Here is a 17,454-nt window from a genome sequence, read left to right on the forward strand (position 1 = left end):
TCCTTTTCAACATTCATCATTCATCAACAATAGTTGTAAATTCGATCAGAACCAATATTATAGGTAGATGCAATGTTCCTTGTGAATTAAATTTAATGGTTCTCACTTCAAAAAGGAGGTAGTAAGGGGGCTCGGGGTTCGAATGGTTTAGGCTTGACGTCCGTGCTTACGAGTTTGGTAAAGATCCTAATTCTTTACTAATCTAGAGAAAGATAAGATAAAAAAAATGGAAAAGTGAGACTTTCCGTCATTTGTCTTTGGAGGCCACCAAAGAAGTTACTTCTAGGAACTTTCTCGGAACGTTCTCAAACACATATTTTCGTAATGAGATCATTCAAATATCTAGGTCCGATGTATTTTATGATATTGGGAACTTTCTCGGAACGTTCTCGGAACACATCTTTTCGTAATGAGATCATTCAAATATCTAGGTCCGATGTATTCTATAATATGGGTACGATGTTTTCTATTTGTCTCTTTCTTCGATGGAAGGGAAAAAGAAATTCCATTACGGAGCCGTATGCAATGCATAAAAAATGCCTATAGAAATGGATAAAAATAAATATTGTGATTTTGGAATGATCAGAATGGAAGCTATAAAAGAAGTTGGAGGCTATCTAAGAAGTTAGTTCACGGCACGAAAAGTATTTATTCTATTTGTCTGATGTATTCCATTTGTCTCTATCTTCCATGGAAGGGAAATGAAAATTTACATAAAAATGCCAGTAGAAATGAATAAAAATAAATATAGTGACCTTGGACTGATCAGAATGGTTTATCAATATGTATCTTCTTCGAGCTTGGGTACCCTTTCATCTATATGATTTTTACTATAATTTTCTATACAATGGGCTTTTTCCTCGCATCATCGTCCGGATCGGATGCTTCACGACCGTTGGATTCTTCATTTCATTGACTTGACAAGTGTTGCATTACAATAATTTTTTCCTGCGTTTGATCTTGATAGACTGTTTGGATACGGGGAATTTTTTTAATTGAAAAAAAAATCCATGAAAAATAAATTTGTAGGGTCTCGTTAGTTTACTTTCCATTAAAACAGGGCATACCAGTCCCACATAGTGGAGGACAAAGTTGTTAACAGGACTCCCAAATCTTTAAATTGCACCCCCATAACCAAAAACTTAACACAAGTTGATTACAGTGACAGAAAGATGGATTCTGAAATTCAAGTATTTCTTTTTCTTGTTTTTTTGTAGTGAGAGATGATATTCACACCCCGTTGTTTTGACAACAGCAGTCTCCTCTAGCTTTTCCCAGATATCTATACCCGTCCAATTTAACCTCCACAAAACGAAGGGTTAGGATGATTATGGAGATAATTTTTTGGGCACACGCTATCAATGTTAGGGCCCATCAGATGAATGCTTTTAATCATCCAAACAATGTGGGCCCACTGTGTTTTTGGCCGACGGACTAGATATTGTTATCTAGTCGGCCGACTAGAAACACTTTTCCCTTTTACAATAGCACGCCTCTATCTTAATTTTGTGAGTCAAGGGGATTGGATACTGGATAGGTCTGGTTTTAGAAAGCCCAATTTTTTTTCCGCTGTACAAAAGGCCAACAGCATAGTGGGAGGGTTTTTGATGTGGGTCCCATTCATTGTTCAAAATCGAAACGTAACGAGAGAACTCGCTGCGCTTAAACGAGAAGTTTCCGGAATAAAATACAGGAATGATATACTCATATACTCGACCCTTTTATTAATTGGGACAGCCCACTTTATTGTAAAAGAGGAGTCATAATTGCACCAGAGGGGGCTGTCCCAAATAAATCAGTACTTTCCATTTTTTATTCAAGGAAAATTATATTTCTAGTTTGGAAAATGTTATCAACACAACCACATTTTGATATTTGCACAAACCCAGCTCTATTTTCTTCTTTAATAGGCTTTTGAGAGCTTTTTGGGGAATGTAATGACCTTCTGACGAGAAATTATATGATGGGTGGCCATAGAAACTCATATTTTTTCAAACGTACAGTACGGCGCACTCCATAGGATGATCCAAACCGTCCATGTGTTGGGTCAAAACGTAAATTGGTTGTGCCCAAAAAAATTATTTCCATAGGATGATCCTAACCCTTCAATCTATAAGGAGACTGCACATTATGGAAACTTCGATTGGCGGGTTAGGATCATCCTATGGAAATGGTTTTTTGAGGCACAACATATTTATGTTGTGGCCCAACAATTGGACGGTTTGGATCATCCTATGGAGTGGGCCGTACTGTACATTTTGAAAAATAAGAGTTTGTACGGCCACCCAGCATATAATTTTTTAATTGAAATGTTTGTACAGCCACCCATCATATAATTTTAAAATTGAAACTAATTTGAATAGAAATTTGTGCAAATTTAATTTTTTTAATTTATAATAATTTATTAATTGATGTATAACAACTATTTTTTGCCCCCTCTGGTGCACATTCCCGGCTCCGCCTCACACAACATTGTAGAAGAAAATCAAATATCTCCTATTTATTGTTAAAGCAGTCTTGGCTAATAGAACTATTTACAGCTAATTAGGAAAGTATAATTTAAAGAAAGGAGTGTCATTATCAAATACGGAATTGCGGATGTCATTTGTTTATATATATATATATATATAGAGGAAAGTGAAGCTACACCACCGGTGTAGCTAACTTAGCTACACCGCCGGCTTAAAATACAATGAGCACACATTGTTTTGGTGATCCAAAACATTCATTTGATTGGCCCTCACATAGATTGGGTGTCCACCAAAAATCAGCTCCATTGGATCATCCCAACCCTTCAAACTGTGGAGGCAAAAATGGACAAATTTGTGAAGGTTTTTACACGTTCATTTTTGCCTCCACAAATCGTAGGGTTGGGATGATCCTATGGAGCTGATTTTTGGTGGACACCGTATCTATGTGAGGGCCAATCAAATGAATTCTTTGGATCACCAAAATAATGTGTGCTCATTGTATTTTAAGCCGGCGGTGTAGCTAAGTTAGCTACACCGGTGGTGTAGCTTCACTTTCCTCATATATATATATATATATATATATATATATATATAGAGGAAAAGTATTGTACACTCGAGTACCCCAATCACATGGGTCCCACATTTTTTGTGGTGATCCAAAGCATTCATTTGCAAGGCCCTATCATAGATAGGGTGTGTACCAAAAATCAACTCCATTGAATCATCCTAACCCCTCCAAAAGTGGAGGGAAAAAATGGGCAGATTTGTGGTCTATCCATTTTGCCCTCCACAAATGGATGGGTTAGGATGATTCTATGAAGCTGATTTTTGGTACATACCCTATCTAAGATAGAGCCTTTCAAATGAATGTTTTGGATCATCCTAACAAAGTGGGCCCATATGCGATTGGGCACTCGAGCGTACCATAAGCTTGGTACGCTCGAGCATACAATCCTTTTCCTCACACATATATATATATATATATATATATATATATATATATATATATATATATGAGGAATAAGATTGTACGCTCGACCGTACCTAAAGTTAGGTACGGTAGAGTGCCAAATCACATGGGTCCCACATTTTTGGTGAGCATCTAAACCATTCATTTGCAAGGCCCTATCATAGATAGGGTGCATACCAAAAATCAGCTCTATAGGATCATCCTAACCCATCCATTTGTGGAGGCCAAAATGGACAGACAGTGTTTGTCCACAAATCTGCCCATTTTGGCCTCCAGTTTTGGAGGGGTTAGGATGATTCAATGGTGCTGATTTTTAGTATGCACCCTATCTATGATGGGGCCTTGCAAATGAATGGTTTAGATGCCCACCAAAAATGGGGGACCCATGTGATTTGGCACTCTACCGTACCTAACTTTAGGTACGGTCGAGCGTACAATCATTTTCCTCTCTATATATATATATATATATATATATATATATTGAGATAATTGTATAAAAGAGGGTGGCGGGGCGGCGGGATGTACATCAGGATGAGGATAATGCATTTAAAAGCAAGTTGTAGAAAATACTAATGTTTGACAGGGATATTGTATTTGTCGTTTGCTTGAAGAATCTGGTAATACACAGTTGGAAAGGAACATGTTCAATTTACATATAAGTGGAATAACATTAGTTTCCATAAATACCAGAATTTCTACATTTCAGAGACACTAATCCGGAAAAGAGCTACATATAACACTGCAAAATTCTATTGAAATGGGAGTCTTAATCTTATGTTAAATAAAAATGGGAGTTTTGAAAGGGGAAAGTGATTGTGAGCGGCTCCTCACATAAGCTTATATGAGGTGACCGCTAAAAATATGGTTGGCCCACATTTTTGGAGTGATCCGAACCGGTCATTTGATAGGCCTTGACATAGATAGGGGTTGCCCAAAAAATCAGCTCCATAAGATCATCCCAACCCTTAGAAGTTAGAACTATGGAGGTGAAAGAGGGGAAAATGGGCAGGTATCAATTTGTCCACTTACCCGTCCAATTTCCCCTCTTTCACCTCTGCAACACGAAGGGTTTATTACAGTGAACAGAAAGATGGATTCTGAAATTCAAGTATTTCTTTTTCTTGTTTTTTTTGTCGTGAGGATTATATTCACACTCCATTGTTTTGATAACAGCAGTCTCCTCTAGCGTCCAATTTAACCTCCAAAAAACGAAGGGTTAGGATGATTATGGAGATAATTTTTTGGGGACACGCTATCAATGTCAGTGCCCATCATATGAATGGGATCATCCAAACAACGTGGGCCCACTGTGTTTCTGGCTGATGGACTAGATATTGTTAACTAGTAGGCCAACTAGAAACACTTTTCCCTTTTACAATAGCACGCCTCAATCTTAATAATGATGCCTACATTTGGCACGGGGCTTAGACCCACTAGATTGCCCTATGAAGGCTAATCAAATCAACGGTCCAGATCACCAAGCACATGCCACATGTGCACTGAGTCATGCTTATTTTTGCTCATCAATATAAGAACCATCTCGACCGTACATGTGTCAAACATATGGTGATGTAGCCATTCATTTTGTAGGCCACCATGTTGATATAATAATTCCTTGATATTGTAATTTTATATGGTAAGATGTAGGGCTGCAACTCGGGTCGGGCGGGTCGGGTTTTGGAGAACCCAACCCTACCCGAGAAATATCTCGGGTTGGGTCGGGTCGGGTTTTTTTTCGAAAAACCCACGATTACCAAACCCGGCCCTACCCATGATAAATCTCGGGTCGGTTCGGGTCGGGTCGGGTTTTTTCACGTTGACGCAAATTTTTAAGGAAAATTCTTGTTTGGCAAGGCAACTCAACTCATAGAAGCAGAAATTACACTCACATTACACTTGAATCAAACAATGATGTAATTACACTCACATCACACTTGAATCAAACAATGCTATAATCAAACAATATTGTAATTACAATCAAACAATGCTAAATCAAACACTTGAATCAACTCAACTCATAGAAGCAGAAATTACACTCACATACAGTAACAATGGGTGCGTGGATTTTCACTTTTAACTTTGGGATAATTACATTTACACCCCCTCTAGTTTCTGACACATCCACTTCCACCCCTATAGTTTAAAACGTGACAAATACACCCCTGTAGTTTCAATTTGTTTAATGTTTGCCCCCTCAGCTGAAGGTTCGTCGATAGATTGAAGGGTTAGGATGATCCGATGGAGCTGATTTTTTGGGCACACCATATCTATGTCAGGACCCATCAAATGAACGCTTTGGATCATCCAAATAATGTGGGCCCCTACCCGAATCCAAATACTACCAAAAAATCATCCAAATAATGTGGGTCCACATTGTTTGGATGATCCAAAGCGTTCATTTGATGGTCCTGACATAGTTAGGGTGTGCCAAAAAAATCAGCTCCATCGGATCATCCTAACCCTTCAATCTATGGACGAACCTTCAGCTGAGGGGGCCTACCTTAAACAAATTGAAACTACAAGGGTGTATTTGTCACGTTTTAAACTATAGGGGTGGAAGTGGATGTGTCAGAAACTAGAGGGGGTGTAAATGTAATTATCCCTTTAACTTTTAACTATCAATAGAAAAAAATGTACATACTATAACTTATGTAACTCGGGTCGGGTCGGGCCCCTTCAAACCCGGCTCGACCCGAGATTCATGCGGGCTTTTGAATGTTGAACCCGGCTCGACCCGAAACCCATGAAACCTGAACCCGACCCAGGCTATTTTCGGGTCGGGTCGATGCGGGTCGGGTTTTACCCGGCTCAAGTTGCAGCCCTAGTAAGATGCAGCCCATTCTTGTCGTCCGTGGTCCTCCAGTACTCGATATAAAACAGGGAATTGATATTGCAACCCCGTACTTGATAATGACACTCCGCACTTTATTACACTTTTATGGATGGCATGTTAGTAGCTCTTTGGGAACTATAGCAATCTTTAACAGCTAAATACAGGAGCATGAATTGAATTAAAAAGTTGGGGGAATGATAACAGTCTATAACAGCTATTTTTTTTTCGAAATGGTAAAATCAAGAGGACCAGATGCACAAAGAAAGAGCGATAGAAATAGACACAACACTGTAGAATAAAATCAAATGTCTCATATTTATTGTTAAAGCAGTCTTGGCGAATATAACTATTCACAGCTAATTAGGAAAGTATAATTTGAAGAATGGAGTGTCATTATCAAATATGGGATTGCGGTGCGTGCGAGAGATAATTGTATAAAAAACGGCGGGATGTACATCAGGATGAGGATAATGCAGATAAAAGGAAGTAGCAGAATATTCTAAGGTTTGAAAGGGGTATTGTATTTGTTGTTTGCTTGAGAAGCTTGAAGAATGTGGTAATACACAGTTGGAAAGGAACAGTTCAAATAACATAGAAGTGGAATAACATTTAGTGTACATAAAATACCAGAATTTCTACATTCAACCAACTAATCCACAAAAGAGCTTACATATAACACTGCAAAATTCTGTTTAAATGGGAGTCTTAATTGTTACATAAAAATGTAATATATACACATCATATACACACAAGAGATATGTACAATCCGAGGACGAGAAGACAGATTATAGTTTCAACAATGGCAAGGGAAATACCACCAACCAAATCAAGAGAATCTAGATAGGATGAATTAGACCAGGAATACCCACTGAAAATGGGTCCTAATGTAGACAATCAACTCAACAACTATTCGTGGTTTGGTAGATTAGAGGGGGACAGATCCATAGAACACTACCTCGGCAGGTCCTGTCATGTAGACATGATTGTCTTCTTCTCTCCACTCTATCTCCAATGGCCCCCCAGGCAAATCAACCTTGCATTTCTATTTCACAGGCAAATATGCAGTAGTATTAATACCAATAGATAGGGGAGATAATGCAGAAACATATACGCCATGTTTGGCAACCATGAAATTTTTTCATGGAATATTAGTTTACCAAGTGATGAGAGAGCGGTAAGGACAGTCGGGGAGGGAGAGATTAGAGAGGACAGATGTGACGAGAGGGGGAGAAGTGGCTGAAAATAGGAAAAAATAAAGTCTATTTTGAATAGATTTTCTTTTCCCTGTTTTTCAGCCACTTCTCACTCACCAGTCACTACCTCTCAATTCTCTCCGTCTCACCACCGGATAAACTAGTATTCCATGAAAAAAATTTCCTTGTTGCCAAACATGGTCATAGAGAAGGAAATTTTCCTTGAATCACTCTAACCAATTTCATCTCAAGCTTACCCTTTCGGAACGACCCTCGAGAACTGCAGCAACCACCACTGCACAAGCCCCGGTCCCACAAGCTAGTGTCCCTCCTACATTTCAAAATCACATTTTCATGTCACTTTTTTATTCTGTACTTTCTGGGGATCATAATGAGAACCGAAAAATAGAAATGGTGACAGTAGCTAAAGTATTCTTCTGAACAATAGAGGTGCATATGCAGTGCAATAAAATGATCACGGATGGACTGTGAAGTGCAAACTAAGTTACAAGGATAGTAGTCCATCAAACTACCAATACAAGTGATACACCTATCTCCTATAGGTGGAAATGCTGTGAGGCTACATGTGAAAAATGGCATTTATCCTGTAGGACATCAGTAAGTTTGGCGCAACGGTAAGGCTGCTCCATTGTGACCTGGTGGTCACGGGTTGCGAATACGTTTATTTTTCAAGTGATTCATATCGTCAAGGGTGCCCATTCCAAATTTCATTCCGATCAAATGATCCACAGCAGCCAATACATCTCGTGGTAGCTGCCCTTAAAGAAAATATATTCATCTATGTAGAATCTTGGCATACTCCAGCTACTGAAAGGCTATGTTATCGCTCGGGAAGTCCCTCAGTCACTTCGTGCTTAGCCCCCCTACTGTGAAAAAACAACTCTGCACCCACATCAGTAAATGCTATCGCTGAAACAACCCTTTATGAAGCATATCACCATGCCCTGGTACAGACCCAATCTTCACTTTTCGACATCCGTAACGGATTAAGAATCGATACGATCTCTATAAGGTTCCTCCTCCGAGTGAAATTCAATGGGGTGGATAGAGACCATGTCTTCATCCATAGGATCCCAAGTACCCGGATCAATCGAAAGTTCAGAAGATCGGACAGGTGAATGAATAGGGAAGAAAGGAATAGCTTCGAAAAAAGATAAGACTCAAACTCAAACTCTCCTTTTTTTCTTTTTCTTTTTTTGAGAAAATCGTTTCTTTGCTTGAAAGACTCGAGGAAGAAGTTGAAAAAAAAAAATGGAGCTATGGATTCTTCCGCAACTTAACTCAATTATACCTCTATTGAATAAACTCGAGATTTTTTTCCTACTTTTTTTTCTTATTTATTCCCCCATCCACACTTCATTTCTGATCTGTGTAGTGTCAATCCAACACCTATCCATCCATATCTATATCAAAATATATATAATATAGATATCAAAATATCTATCAAAATCAAAAAATATATATAAATAGATATTTATATATATAATTTATATATATATAAAAGTATGGAATGTGTATTCTCCATATAGGAGATCTTCCAATTGAGAAGATCCATCGACCTAAGACGAAGAGAAAGGTCTATCTATTTTATTTAGTGATTCAGTTAAACCAATGATTCGTTATTGGAGCAGACAGCAAGAACCATTTCATCGGACATGCGTCTTTTTTATTTTCCAATGAATTTACAACTCGATGAATTTAGTAGATCCTTTTAGGAGGCCTCAATGACCATAGATCGAACCTATCCAATTTTTTCAATGCGCTGGTTGGCCGTTCACGGACTGGTTGTACCTCTGTTATAGCCATTTCTGTGCATTCAATGTACTCTACGGATAGAGGTACATAGAGTTGAACATAGTAAAATAAGAAAATGAAAGATTTTGTTGAAATTGTTCGTTTGGAATTTCTATATCTCCCGAGAACCTCCTCTCCATTCCCTCCTTCACTTCAGCTTCAGGTCGACAAAGGAGGATTTCATTGCTTGATCATTCAAATCATGCGCTACCTGCTCTTTTCTCTGGTTCAACCAAATAGAGTAGGTTTCCTTTTTTTCGAAGACGGCATATTAAATTGATGGGAATGTACGAAATCTAATGCAATCACAGAAACAGCCTCTCTGCAAAGCAGGGGTAAGGCTCCATACATCTAGCCCTCCCCAGACCATTGCGGGAGCCTCGTGCACTAGGCCGCCCTTCTTTTATCATGTAGGACATCAGTCCAACTGAACAAGGTGGGCCCCATCTTCACAAAACCAGATCCCCATCCAGATTCGACCTTTTTTGTTTGTTTTAACTAGTAGCACAAACTTCCAATCTACTACCTCAGAGCAACAAAATCTAATTGAACCAAGCTTCAACACAAAATCATTTCACATGTGGCATAAAGAGCACGAAATACCTGCACCACGCTCCCAGACACGCATTTTCAGGTGCGAAGGAGAGAAGACTTCCACAAATTCTGCCATAAACAACATAATAAACTCATTTTACTTCCCCAAATGAGGTATATATGATGAAGGTACGGATGTGGGCTTTCCACAGCATAAGCAAACAAACCTTTAATACTTTGAATGAAAAGAACAATAAAAGCAAAAGGTATAGAAACAGTGAAACATTCAATGGAACATACATCCACATCAAAGCTTTGACACATCACAGATTAAAGTCAATATGGAAATAGAATCACATGTATGACATAATGTGGAGCAGCTGGGGAGATATATACAAATGCTAAATTTAATCTAGAAAGTCGAGAAGCATGCCAAGATTACCCCCACATTCATGTGTCCCGCATCACATATGCTCTTAGCCAAGCCAACCCCGCTTTGGCATAATCTAGTCAATCAAAAACTCAAAAAACATCAGGAAAAAAAATCTGCCAAACAAATGACAAGCTCGGACTGGTCCATGAAAAACTTGTTCAACTCGGGCAAGTCACTTAGAAGTTAGAAGGACCATTGGCACGTCCAAGTTACAAATATTGGTCCAAGATGTCCTTACAATTGAAGATATGAATCACCCATTTTCAGTAATTATTGGAACCATTCACAAGTGCAGTATTGTGCTCATGCATTACAAAGCCCACTTAATAGAATTTCAACCATCTGACAGGCAAGATGCAAAACTCTGCCCATTATAAAATAGCATTACATTTATTATATTTGACAGACATGGTCTTCTAACAGCAAGAGCCATAGTGAGAACCTTAGTCGGGTTACACACCGTAAAAAATGTCTGATGCATAGAAATTTTCCAGGATCCTAAAAGCAGTTCATGGCCACTGAAAGATTACTGGTTCAAACCCGTATGGGTGTGACTCTTTGGCTTAAAGTCATGGGTAGGGTGCCCAGTGACACGAGTTCGAATCCCCCTGGGCTTGCCCGATGGGTGTAGGTTACTGGTGATTGCACACATCCATAGGGAATAGTCCTGCCCTAAAAATTGAGATGGGGATTCCCTATGTCATAAAAAAAAGATTACCGGTTATCTTTACCAAGGATTAAGGTTTCAGTTTCTTTATGCATTTCAATGGTGATGGAAATGGACACATGCAGGTTTCATGTAAAAATTTCCATGAAAATTCTGTAAAATTATGGAAACGAAAGGAAACATAAGGAAACGATTAAGGTTTCGGTTCCTTCATGCATTTCAATGGTGATGAAAACGGACACATGCCGGTTTCATGTAGAAATTTCGATGAAAATTCTGTAAAATTATGGAAAAGTAAGGAGACGATGGAAATTTCAAATGGAACTTTAGGAAGTACAATACACACAGTAAAAACCATCAAATAATATAGCAAAAAAAAACATCCATAATGGTTTAACAACTAACAAACTAGTAACAAGGTTGTTGCGCACGTCGGGTAATTTAGTACATATCACATTTCACATGTAATTCATACAAATATTTATACATAATACATACAACACATTTCACATGCAATTCATATAAATATCAGGGAAAACTGTCTTTGAGACGTGGTTTTAAATTTCCACCGAAACGAAACGACCAAAATTTATCGTTTCCATCCACACCGAAACCGAAACCGAAATGTATAAATCAAAATCGTAAATGTAATAGATGTATCTTGTATCAGTATGTATCACATAATTATATTTATATAAATTGCATACGAAATGTAGTGCATGTATTATATATAAATATTGATATCAATTACATATGAAAATTGGTATTTACTAAATTATTAGACACGTGCGACAATGCATATCAGTAGGTGTTAGATGTTCTTAAACCATTATGGATGGTTGTCTTGCTTATGTGATTGTTTCTAAGTGTGTGTTTGAGTTTATTCTAGCATTTCCTAAAATGTCATCATTTGCATATGTTTCCATGATTTTACAGGATTTCCATCGAAATTTCCACCGAAACCGAAACATTTCCATTTCCATGGAGGCCGAAACCGAAATTTAAAACCTTGCTTTGAGCTCGAGCTCAGATAAGTTTATCTGAGCTCAAGCTCCAAAACAGTGTGGGCCCACATTTTTGGGGTGATCCAAAGCATTCATTTGAAAGGCCCTTACATAGAGAGGGTGTCCACAAAAAAATTCAAGTGGTTAGGATCATCCTACCCCTTCCATTTGTCGAGGGGGAATGGGCAGATTTGTGAAGAAATAGTATATGTCCATTTTGCCCTCCACTTTTGGATGGGTTAGGATGATCTTATGGACCTGATATTTGGTACACACCCTATCTATGTAAGGGCCTTTCAAATGAATGCTTTGGATCACCCCAAAAATGTGGCCCACATGAGTTTTTGACGCTCGAGCTCAGATAAGCTACCTGAGCTCAAGCTCAGAAACAGTTTTCCCTAAATATTAGTATGTAATATATAATCATATAGTATACTACTAATGCAGTTACTGCTTTGGGTTTACTATGCGAATCAGTTTTGGCATGTCTTTCGGCATGAATTAAAACAGAAATATTTCGGTCATTTTGTGTGTTTCGGTTTTGGCATGTCTTTTGGTATGGATTAAAACAGAAATATTTCGGTCATTTTGTGTTGTTTCGACAGAAATTTAAAACTATGCCCTTCACAATCATTCATGGACCTAACTCTTGATAAAAGAAGTACAACTCATACTGTGCACCTCATCATCACCCGCAAGCATACACACACGCGCGCGGAAAAAAAAAACATAATTCTAATGATAAAACCTCTCCAACTATCCCTGTCAAGCATACACTATTGAATTTGCTTGCTTATGGATATAACAAGCATGAATAAATATCTATGATGTCAAATATCTCTGAAAGTCTCATCAATCTCATGAATTCAAAGAAGTGTCTCAAATACTTCATTTTGTTGTTAAACAATAACCAAATGAAAATACAAAGCAGTGAAAAAAAATGGTGGTGCGCTTGGGGATTACAAAGGCCCACGCTAAAAAGCTAATAATAAACCCATCTCCAGATACCAATCCTCTCCGTTGCCGCGGTGGTTTTGAATGTTTATTAACCTCAAAGGTTGAGTTTTCGACGACTGGTGCAGCAAACCCAAAAACTCCATCTCCAGATTGTCGCAGAGATCTGAAATGGAATTTAAATCCCATTGATAGTCAGGGACCTTGAATACTTGCATGAAGATGATTTTGAATTTCATTGGGAACTAACTAATTTCACCATGAAGTTGCTGCTTAATCTAATGGACAAGATGAGAAAATTCCTAGGCAGTGTTTGGTTGCACAAACGCTCGGCATCCATTGGAATTTTGAAAGAACAGTAAAGGCAATTCCTCATTTAGTTGCCAATATTGCATCAAACTTCCAAGAGACTCCCTAACATGTTTCTGACATAAGTAATGCTTGTCTGCCCATGTGGCATTCATGTCTCCTCTTCACTTTCAAACCATATTCTACAAAAAAGGGAGAATTTCAGTTGAAAATCTTGGAAATGGTCTCTCTCTCTCTCTCTCTCTCTATATATATATATATATATATATATATAGAGAGAGAGAGAGAGAGAGAGAGAGAGGAAAGTGTTGGTGAGCTTAAGCGCCCAATCACATTGGGGCCTACTTTGTTAGGATGATCCAAAGCATTCATTTGAAAGGCCCTTACATAGATGGGGTGTGTACCAAAAAGCAGCTCCATAGGATCATCCTAACCCATCCATTTGTGGAGGTCAAAATGGACAGACATTATTTGTCCACAAATCTGCCCATTTTTGTCCTCCACAAATGGAGGGGTTAGGATGATCTTATGGAGCTGATTTTTGGTACACACCCTATCTATGATAGGGCCTTGCAAATGAATGGTTTGGATCACCACAGAAAATGTGGGACCCATGTGATTGGGGCGCTTAAGCTCACCATAAGTTTGGTGAGCTTAAGCTCACCAACACTTTCCTCATATATATATATATATATATATATATATATATATATATATATATATATATCGGTAATGACACCCCTACTTTTTCCCCTACTCTCCGAGTCTATGCCGCGCAACCAAACACTACTGTAATCTATTCCACTCTTCTCCGAGAGGTAATTCTAGACAAATCCACTGCTTGTCTCCTTCCTTTTGACTTCTCATTCCACTACTCTCCGAGCCTATGCCGCGCATCCAAACATACCCTAAATGCATAGCTGGTATACTTGTATATTGTCAAGTATCTGAAGCCTTGCCCCAGAGTTGCTTTTATTAAGTTACCATCATGCAACCCAAGCAGCCCAATACTGAAATTGTCACATACCACTCCCCAGACAGATTGTCATATACCACTCGCATCAATTGAGCTCCATCTTAGGACCTTTGAGGAGCCTCATAGACATGCAACCATTTTGAGAATAAACTTCACATTCATAAACAACTCCATATATGACTCTCCACATAGTTCAAGATGATTGACGCCTGGCGGAGACTTCCTCAGAAACAAAATAAATTATATCTTTCATATTTTCAATCTCATTGGCAGCACCGCAGCACAAACAATTCACAACACAATGCTTGTCAAGGCATGGTACACTAGAATTGGCTGGCAAAAGCCATAGACCCATTATATATAGGGGACTGATATCCACACTACCAAGTTTTTATAATGGCACTTATCACTTTGATTTACATTTTTCTGATTAGCTGCTGAGAGCTTTTTGGGAATTGTAATAGCTTTCAAAAGCTGGTTAAAACGTGTAAAACATGATGATTAGTGCCGTTACTGAAACAGGGTAGTGCGAATATCATTCCCCTATATATTAACATATTAAGATCCACCAACATTCTGTTACAACGTTCTGAAGTTTCTTATAGATACAGGAAATCCAATTAAAGACCATCAAAAGTGTTAAGAAGGTTCAAGTGAAAACTAGAATTTCAAACTGAATTGTTTCAAATATTCTTTATTTTCCATGGAGTTAAATAAGAAAAAGGCAGCTAACATCTAAGTGTTTATAGGTTGTACTGGGAACATCAACAGAGATTTGTATCTGATGATACAAGTTGACTTGAAAAAACAATCCAAGACTCAGATTTATGAATTCACTGTAAGGTACAACCAACCGCACTTTCAAAAGAGCCTATGAGGAAAGACATAAGCTGACCTGTGTTGGTTCGAGAAGGGAACATTTCATGGTGCTCAAATTTTGGACCTATTTCTGCCAACTTTAAGTCATCGACCTGCAAACCCTGCACAATGCCAGCATGAGAAAATGAAAATCATACAAGGTAAACAATGGGAAAATATCATCCCAACAAATGGCTAATGTGCATATGTAGTTGAAGACATGTCATTTCTAACACACAAAAAATCACATTAAAAAAATGTTATTTTTTGACATTGTCATCTTTCAACAATAAATCTAACTACTATATATAAAGGCAAAATGATGGGTTAATGTGGTCCACCCTTTGCTGTTATTTCTGCTTGTGTCCCACTGCCAAAATTCCAATTGTATCCCACATGTAAGGGCATTTGTGTCATTTGCCGTTATTTCCCTTGTGTCCCACCTTTTTTATCCACACGTCAGCATTACTCTTTTACCATTAACCCCTTTGCTGATATCTAACATCTGTCTCTGTGAGAAATTATTTGAGGGTAAAATCGTAATCTACATACGAAAGTACCGACACGGGTACCTATCTATGACAATTACGGCAAAAAACTACCAAGAAGAGGTAAAGACATATGACAATGACGAAAGAACTACTTTATATTACTCATGCAGGACACCTACAAAATATTGATGGATTCCGGGCACCTGAAGAGGAACAACAATTATGGAAACCCCTATCGATTGGAGGGCTAGGATTAGCCTATATCGATTGGAGGGCTAGGATCAACCTATGGAAATGGTTTTACGGGCAGAACCGATTAATGTTGTGTTCCATCACATGAACGGTTTAGATCAACCGATAACTCTCTATAGATCGGAGGGTTCGGATCAACCTATGAAAATTATTTTTGGGGCACAACCTATGTAGGAAGTGGCCCATCCAAAAGAAATTTCTTTTCTTTTGATCTGGGATTTACACGTCAGCATTACTCTTTTACCATTAACCCCTTTGCTGATATCTAACATCTATCTCTATGAGAAATTATTTTAGGGTAAAATATACGAAAAGTACCGATACAGGGTACGGAGCATACCGTACATTTTAATAGAGTGAGGAGTGCGATCATCAAAATACGGTGAGTAGTGCCATTATAAAATATGGTAGTGAGGACATTAGCACTATATATAATTTCAAACCGTCGTTGTTACTTGGATGTTCCCACACAGGTCGGGTTCAACTCGAATTTGGGTTGGGTCGGGTTAAGCTTTTTCGCAAATTGGGTTGGGTTGGGAAAAATCAACCCCAATTGGAAATCAGGTTGGGTCGGGTTGGGCTGTCGGCCAACCCGACCCGACCCGAAACCCGAATTTCGATTCCATCTGAAGTTCTATATATTTGTGTCTTTCTTTTTCAACATTGAAATAGTCTCCACAATCCACAATGGACGGTTTGGATCATCAATTGGTGACTCACTATTGGTTCTCAAAATCCAAAACAACCCGACTTCAGTTGAGGTGGTCAACAATTGGTACCATATCAAATCGGGTCAGCCCAACCCAACCCAACCCGAATTGGGTCGGGTTGCCACCCAAGTTGCACTCCTAACGATGACGAAAAAACTACTTTTCCTTATTCACTATGTTCTGGTCAAATTACAGAAATGTTGATATTACGAATGCAAGACACAAGTAAAAATATTGACGAATTCTGGGCACCTTAAGAGGAACAACAATCATGGAAACCTCTATAGATCGGAGGGCTAGGATCAGCCTATGGAAATGATTTTACGGGCACAACCTATTGATGTTGTGTTCCATCCATGGTTTAAAATACCGGTTTCGGTCCCTGGGAAAACCGAAATTTCGAAGTTCGCTCGAAATTTGGTAAGAAATTAAAAAGAGTATTTAATAAATTCCGAAATTTCAGACCGAAATTCCGAAATTTCGGCCAAAATTTTGTAACAATTTTTTTTTTTGGGAAAATTATGAAAAAAATGCAAAGTTTACGTTATATTGTGAATCAAGGGTGGGGTTTTCAAATTCATGAGAAAAGGGCTGGCAGGTACGGTAGGGAATGGAAAATGACTAAAATACCCTCCCATCACTTTAACCACTCGTTTTACCCTTTCTCCCCCCCTTTTACCTTTTTTCACTCGTTTTCTCTCTTTTTTCACTTGTTTTTTCACTCGTTTTCCCCCTTTTACCTCGCCGGCGGTGACTATTCTTGCCGGAAAGCTTCGGTCCTCGCCGGAAAGTGTAGCTCCTCTTGCGACAACCACTACTTCAACTCTCCCAAGGTATTTTTTAAACCATTTAATCTAGGGTTCATTTTTTGGGTTTTCTTGTTGGGGGGTTGGAAATGAAATAGTTAGAACCATTATTGAAATTGTATAAAGCTATAATTAGTTCCTGTGTTAGGGTTTCAAAAGGTTTCAGTTGATTTCTAGG

At 38.4% G+C, this 17,454-nt stretch overlaps 1 protein-coding gene across 6 annotated transcripts in view; it reads right to left on the reverse strand.

Annotated features, from left to right (window-relative positions):
• Positions 1-6,872: 6,872 nt before the first annotated feature.
• LOC143849136 (diaminopimelate epimerase family protein) overlaps positions 6,873-17,454 on the reverse strand; it is a 40,683-nt gene continuing 30,101 nt past the window's right edge. For all 6 annotated transcript variants that reach the window (XM_077358191.1, XM_077358188.1, XM_077358189.1 and 3 more), the window contains 4 exons: positions 15,055-15,139; positions 9,886-9,945; positions 7,725-7,798; positions 6,873-7,316 (listed from right to left, as the gene is read on the reverse strand). In XM_077358191.1, coding sequence (XP_077214306.1) covers positions 7,200-7,316; positions 7,725-7,798; positions 9,886-9,945; positions 15,055-15,139 — 336 coding nt within the window. In that variant the 3' untranslated portion in view covers positions 6,873-7,199. The remainder of the gene's footprint in view (positions 7,317-7,724; positions 7,799-9,885; positions 9,946-15,054; positions 15,140-17,454) is intronic.

Source organism: Tasmannia lanceolata, unplaced genomic scaffold (genome assembly GCF_043159265.1).
Source record: "Tasmannia lanceolata isolate RefF3 unplaced genomic scaffold, GAP_Taslan_0.1 ptg000016l, whole genome shotgun sequence".
NCBI classification, from domain to species: domain Eukaryota; kingdom Viridiplantae; phylum Streptophyta; class Magnoliopsida; order Canellales; family Winteraceae; genus Tasmannia; species Tasmannia lanceolata.